This window comes from Centrocercus urophasianus, unplaced genomic scaffold, assembly GCF_019232065.1.
Source record: "Centrocercus urophasianus isolate 14NV4802_14NV808 unplaced genomic scaffold, USGS_Curo_1.0 seq_866, whole genome shotgun sequence".
Taxonomy (NCBI): domain Eukaryota; kingdom Metazoa; phylum Chordata; class Aves; order Galliformes; family Phasianidae; genus Centrocercus; species Centrocercus urophasianus.
Window position 1 is genome coordinate 4,795 of NW_024885495.1, and position 6,634 is coordinate 11,428.

Below are 6,634 nucleotides of genomic sequence, written 5' to 3' on the forward strand. Positions count from 1 at the left end.
TCCTGCCTCCACCTCCTGCCTCCACCTCCTGCCTCCTCCTCCTGCCTGCCCCGTCCCCATCACCCACCGCTCCATGCTGCAGCACTGAGGGCTGAGAGCAGCACTGCTGCAGAGTGCTGGGCAGCACAGCTCCATCCACACGGCGTTATTGAATCAGGGGTGAGGATGGAAGCAGGTGGCTGCAGGAGAAGGCAGCAGCACTGCCTGCAGTGACAACAACCCAGGCTGGCAGCTCTTCCCAGAGGAGTGCCATCCCTTGATTCAGGCCAGTGCCAACTCCTCCCTACAGACTCACAGTGTGCAGACCTAAGGAGAAGTGGGGAAATTCCTTGTACTGGGTGGTGAATACCAACTGGGAGCAAGAAAAACTGCGCTTTTACCTGGGAAGTCTGATCCCAGAGTGAAAAGGTTGTACAGGTGCATATTACATACATTTCCATTTCCAACCCATCGCCAAACCCTGCTGCCGTGGGGCTCAATAACAGCCTCACGTTGTGCTGGGGGGCTCGGCTGGGAGATCAGGAGCAATTTCATTTTGGAAAGAGGGGTGAAGCACCAGGGAGCGGGGGATCAGTGAGCTGGGAGGAGCCCCAGAACTGTGGAGAGGTGGCACCTGGGGCAGTGGGCACGGTGGGATGCAGATCCTGGGGGCTGCTCCAACCCTGAGCTGAACGGTGGCTTTATTTGCCAAGCCAAGGGAAATTTCAGTTTCCAGAAGCCATGAGAGGGGGAAAGAACCCAAAGGAAGCAACCCCACTTGGAACCAGTCTATGTTCACCAAACAGACAGAACCCCTCAGTCGGCACACACTGCCCGCAAGTCCAGGGTGGGAAACCATCAGAGCTCTTTTCTAGGACCCCCAAATGCAGCACCAAACAATGGCTCAACAAAAACAGCGGCTCAGAGGAAGGGAAGCTTGCCCAGAGGGGACAACGGCCCCAAGCACCAGCAGGAGGCTGCTGTTGGGAGGCATTGGGAGGCAGGCCCAACGGCACCGCAGCCGAGCCGCCCAGCCCCGCACAGCCAGCTCCCAGCCGCCCCCAGGCCCGGCGCCTCACCTCGCTTGGGGACCTTCAGCGCGGCCGACTCGGGGGTCTCTGGGGACGTGGTGTCAGCTCCATCTTCAAACACCTGGATCTGGAAAAGGGTTGAGGAGTGTGAGTGCCAAAGCCGCGTGCGCTCAGCGCTGCAGCAGGCTGCACGGTTCTGCCGCGGGTTTGCGTCGGAATCCATTGAGGTCTCGGAGCGCCGGCAGCCAGCGGGGGCTTTGGGGTCCACAGTGGAAGCTGCAGGCTGTGCAGGCTGAAGCACAGACATGTCTGAGCTGGAAGGAAGAGCAAACCAGCCACAGGCCGCCGGCTGTGGTTTGTTGGTGGGAAGGAGCCCCGGTGCCAGCAATGTGCTCCTGGGGGAGATCACACAGCTCGTCCACGGGATCAGGCCCAGCCAGCACGGGTTCATGAAAGGCAGGTCGTGTTTGAGCAACCTCATCTCCTTCTACGACTGGCTGACCAGACTGGTCGATGAGGGAAAGGCAGTTGATGTATCTACCTGGACTTCAGCACAGCCTTTGACACGGTCTCTCACAGCATCCTGCTGTGGAAACTGGCTGCCCGTGGCTTGGGCAGTTTTACCCTCTGTTGGATGAGGAGCTGGCTGAGGGCCGTGCTCAGTGGTGGTGGTCAGTGGAGCGAAGTCCAGCTGGAGACCTGTTTCAAGTGCTGTCCCCCAGGGGTTGGTGCTGGGGCCCATCCTGTTTAATATCTTCATGGATGACTGAGATGAAGGGATTGAGGGCACCCTGAGTAAGTTTGCAGATGGCACCAAGCTGGGAGGTGGTGTGGATCTGCCTGAGGGCAGGGAGGCCCTGCAGAGGGATCTGGATCAGCTGGATGGCTGGGCCGAGGTGAATGGGATGAGGTGCAACAAGGCCAAGTGTGGGGTCCTGCACTTTGGCCACAACAACCCCATGCAGCACTACAGGCTGGGGGATGAGTGGTTGGATGAGTGTGAAGAGGAAAGGGAGCTGGGGGTGTTGGTTGATGCTCAGCTGAACATGAGCCCACAGTGTGCCCAGGTGGCCAAGAGGGCCAATGGAATCCTGGCCTGCATTAGAAATGGTGTGGCCAGCAGAGCAGGGAGGTGAGCATCCCCTGCACTCAGCTCTAGTAAGGCCGCACCTCGAGTGCTGTGTTCAGTTTTGGGCTCCTCACTGCAAGAAAGACATTGAGGCCCTGGAACGTGTGCAGAGAAGGGCAACGAAATGGTGAGGGGTCTGGAGCACAGGGCTGATGAGGAGCTGGGATTGTTCAGTGTGGAGAAAAGAGGAGGCTCAGGAGAGACCTCATTGCACTCTACAACTTCCTGAAGGGAGGCTGTGGTGCAAAAGGGTCTGGCCTCTTCTCCCAGGCAAATAGCAGGACCCGAGGAAACGGCCAGAAGTTGTAGCAGAGGAGGTTTAGGTTGGATATGAGGAGAAACTTTTTCTCTCAGTGGTCAGGCACTGCAATGGCTGCCCAGGGAGGTGGTGGAGGCGCCGTCCCTGGCAGCGTTCAAGAGGTGCCTGGATGAGGAGCTACGAGATGTGGTTTAGTGCTGGTGGCACTGATAGCAATGGGAAGGGGGTTGGACTGGATGAGCTTGCAGGTCGTTTCCAACCTTGTGATTCTGTGATTCTGTGATTCACTGTGCTCCCAAACGGACAGAAGGACGGAGATGGCGGCACAGGAATCACAGCAGCCCCACCAGTGCTGAACACACTGAAACCGCAGTGCCCACAATGGGAAAAGGGAAAGGCTTCCCTCATGGCTGCGCTGTGAGCGTGCTTTGAACTCAGGCACCATCAGCTGAGCCACCTTGCAGGCACCATTTTGCACGGCCACACGATGAGGACGCAGCTGAGCAGCACCCCTGAGGTTCCCCCAGCGGCGCATTTCTGGAGATGACACCTAATTGTAAATCAGAAGACCTGGAACACCACAAGGCCTCATCGATGTCTGTGTTATGGGAAGGGGACAGCAGGAGGACAAGGGAGGTGGCGCCGCTCCAGGGCTCCCCACAGCCCTCTGTGCCACAGCACGGCGCTGAGGAGCGACGTCACCTCGTGGTGCTGCCCTGCCTTGAAATGGCAATGGAGGAGACCAGCAGGTGCTGAGCTCCTACCCACGGCACGCGGACAGCAAAAGCTCAGCAGCTCAACCCAAGTCGTGGATCGCTTTGACTGTAAGGTGAGCAGTGTTTAGGGGGAGTTCTCTGACCGATTTCCAGGCACCCAGGCCTGGCAGCTCAGGGGCAGCAGGCAGGCTGGCAAATGGGATCCTGGGCTCCATCAGGAGAGGGGTGGTCAGCAGGGACAGGGAGGTGATTGTCCCTCTCTACTCGGCTCTTGTGAGGCCCCATCTGGAGTCCTGTGTCCAGGTGTGGAGCCCTCAGTACAAGGAAGACATTGAGATGTTGGAAAGGGTGCAGAGGAGGGCGACTGAGATGAGCAGGGGGCTGGAGCAGCTCCCCTATGAGGACAGGCTGAGGGAGTTGGGCTTGTTCAGCCTGGAGAAGAGAAGCTGCGGGGTGACCTCAGTGCAGCCTATCAATACCTGAAGGGAACCTACAGCCAGGAGGGGAGTAAACTCTTCAAAAGGGCTGACAACAGCAGGACGAGGGGAAATGGATCCAAATTGAGGGAGGGAAGATTTAGGTTGGATGTTAGGGGGAAGTTCTATACAAGGAGAGTGGTTAGGCCCTGGAACGGGCTGCCCAGGGAGGTTGTGGATGCCCCGTCCTTGGATGTGTTCAAGGCCAGGTTGGACGGGGTCCTGGGCAACCTGATCTGAATGTGTGTGTTTGGTGGCCCTGCTGGGCAGGGGGGTTGGAACTCCATGATCCTTGGGGTCCCTTCCAACCCGGGTGATTCTGTGATTCTGTGATTCTGTGGTGCTGTGCATTACAGAGGTCACTCCCAGGGTGGTGCTCAATGGCTCCACGTGCAGATGGAGATCGGTGACAGCGGTGTCCCTCAGGGGTCAGACCAGTGCTCTTCAATATCTTCATCGTGGCACTGGAGGTGGGACCAAAGGCACCCCAGCAGTCTGTGGGTGAGCCAAGCTCGGGGGGCAGTGGGCACCCCAGGGACAGGATGTCATGGGAGGGACCTGGAAGCTGAGCGGGGAACCTCATGAGATCCAGCAAAGCCGAGTGCAAGGGCTGCACCCAGGTCAAAGCAACCCCTGCCAGGGGGTCAGGGCAAGCTGGGGATTGCGGGGATGGAGTTCGGTGTGCTGAGATGGACCTGGGGTACTGGTGGATGGCAGCTGGACAGGAGGCAGCAGTGTGCCCTCACAGCCCTGAAACCAACTGTGCCCAGGGCTGCATCCAAAGCAGCACGGCCTGCGGGTCGGGGAGGGGGTTTGCCCCTCTGCTCTGCACTGGGAGGCCTCACCCAGAGCACCGTGTCCGGATGCGGGGTCCTCAGCACAGGAAAGACACAGACCTGATGGAGTGAATCCAGAGCAGGGCCACAAGAATGATCCCACGGATGGAAAACAAAGAGAGGCTGAGAACTGGGGCTACCAGCTGGAGAGGAAAAGGCCTCAGGGAGAGCTGGGAGCAGCCTTCAATACCTAAAGAGGTCGTGAGAAGGGAGGGGACAGGCTCCAGAGCAGGGTCTGTACGATAGGACAGGGGGAAATGGTTTCAGACTCGAATAGATTCAGGCTGGGTGTAAGGAAAAAGCCCTTTACAGCGGGATGGCGAGGCACTGGCTGCACAGAGAGGCAGCGGCCTGCAGAGCCAGGCGTCAGGGGATGCGGCTCCGAGCGCTGCTGGAGCTGCGGGTGTCCCTCGCTGCAGGCAGTGGGACCAGATGGCCCTTAGGGTCCCTCCCAGCTCAAAGCACCCCCCAGAGGCTGGGGGTGAAGGACGGGCATTTCCTCCCCCAGCACCGGGTGCAGAGCCACGTTCCTGCGTGGGGCCGGGCAGCCCCTGAGCCCAGCAGGCAGAGGCCATCGCAGAGCGACCAGTACCTGTGACTGCCGCACGAAGATGCCGTGGTTCTCCTCGCAGGTGAAGTATTTCCTGCCCTGCACGGTGCCATCATTCTTGCCCTTGGCTTCGTCCAAGATGACCCCGACCCATTTGCCCGTGGCAAACAGGGTGGCTCCGACGTAGGCTACGGTCCCACGGTGCCCCTTCCCGATGACCTCCACCCTGGAGCCCACCTTCAGGGGTTTGCCGCTCGTTTCCGTGCTCATCCTGGGGCCGGCGCTGGATGCCTGCGGGCAGAGGGAAAGGCAGCATTACCTGTGGGGATGGGAACAGGGAGAAAGGGATGGAGGAGGGCTGTGGGATGTCCTTCCTTCTGCTGCGGCTGCCCCGGGAGCCGGACAGCAGGAGCGCTGCCTGCTGCTCAGCACACAGCAGCACGCCAGCACACAGCCCCTGTTTGGGGAGGCAGCTTTGGCACAAGATGAGCTCGGCAGCAGACGTGGGTGCGAGTCTGTGCCTTATTGGCCAGGTTATGAACGATGCTGACCATCTTCAGAGCACGGATAAGAGAGCAGCTCAGTCGGAGCTTGAGACCCTTGGTGTCACTTCCATTGGCAACCGCTCACATTAAGTGCAGTTCAGGGAAGGAGGGAGCAGACACGCATTGGGATCTTCTCCCCCTCCTGCCTGAGGAAATCAGATGAGATTCAGCCTGCTTTGCCACAGAGCTACACTGACTACCCCTTGTGGTTGCTGAGGCGCTGCCGTGCCGATCGCCTCTGCACAAACCCAGCTCTTGAAAGGCACTCAGCACAGGGCCCTGCGCAGCTCAAACACAGCCGAAATCATCTGCACCACCAGAGCAAAGCACAACATTATGCAAATCTACTGCAGATCTGTCGAGCCGTCTGAAACAACTGCCAGCTCAGGTAGTGCTCCCTTCCAAAGATGCATCGCCAGGGTTCCAGCACTTTCCTTTGGAACGGAGACGGGGTGCTGCAGCTCTGCTGCACGGGGAGAGCGAGAGAGGAGCTTAAAAACAGCAGAACAGAGCAGAGAGGCTGCAGGACAGCCCTGCAGAACAGGGCAGAGAAGCTGCAGGACAGCCCTGCAGAACAGGGCAGAGAGGCTGCAGGACAGCCCTGCAGAACAGGGCAGAGAAGCTGCAGGACAGCCCTGCAGAACAGGGCAGAGAGGCTGCAGAACAGCCCTGCAGAACAGGGCAGAGAAGCTGCAGGACAGCCCTGCAGGAAGGCAGCTCTCCCACCACATCTCACTGCCCGAGGTGTGGGGCAGATGTGAGGAGGAAATGCTTCATGGTGAGGCCCTGGCACTGCCTGGAGCTGTGGGTGCCCCATCCCTGGTGCTACCGAGGCCGTGGATGGGCCCTGAGCTGCAGGGGCATCCGGCCTGCAGAAGGGCTGGGGTTGGGGGGCCCCTTCCAGCCCAACTGTGAACTGGTTCTACAGTTTTTCATCATTAAGGTCCCTTACAACAAACCACGCTGTGCTTCCATGGTTCTCTGACCCTTAATGTCCATTCCAGCCCAACCAGGAACTGGTTCCATGGTTCTCTGACCCTTAATGTCCCTTCCAGCCCAACCAGGAACTGGTTCCATGGTTCTCTGATCCTTAAGGTCCCTTCCAGCCCAACC

At 59.1% G+C, this 6,634-nt stretch overlaps 1 protein-coding gene across 1 annotated transcript in view; it reads right to left on the minus strand.

Moving 5' to 3' along the window:
• Window positions 1–6,634, minus strand: part of LOC122171211 (dynactin subunit 1-like) — a 17,321-nt gene that overhangs the window by 3,084 nt on the left and 7,603 nt on the right. Inside the window, exons 2-3 of the mRNA XM_042838622.1 lie at window positions 5,019–5,267; window positions 1,059–1,137 (exon numbers count right to left, since the gene is read on the minus strand). Coding sequence (XP_042694556.1) covers window positions 1,059–1,137; window positions 5,019–5,246 — 307 coding nt within the window. The 5' untranslated portion in view covers window positions 5,247–5,267. The remainder of the gene's footprint in view (window positions 1–1,058; window positions 1,138–5,018; window positions 5,268–6,634) is intronic.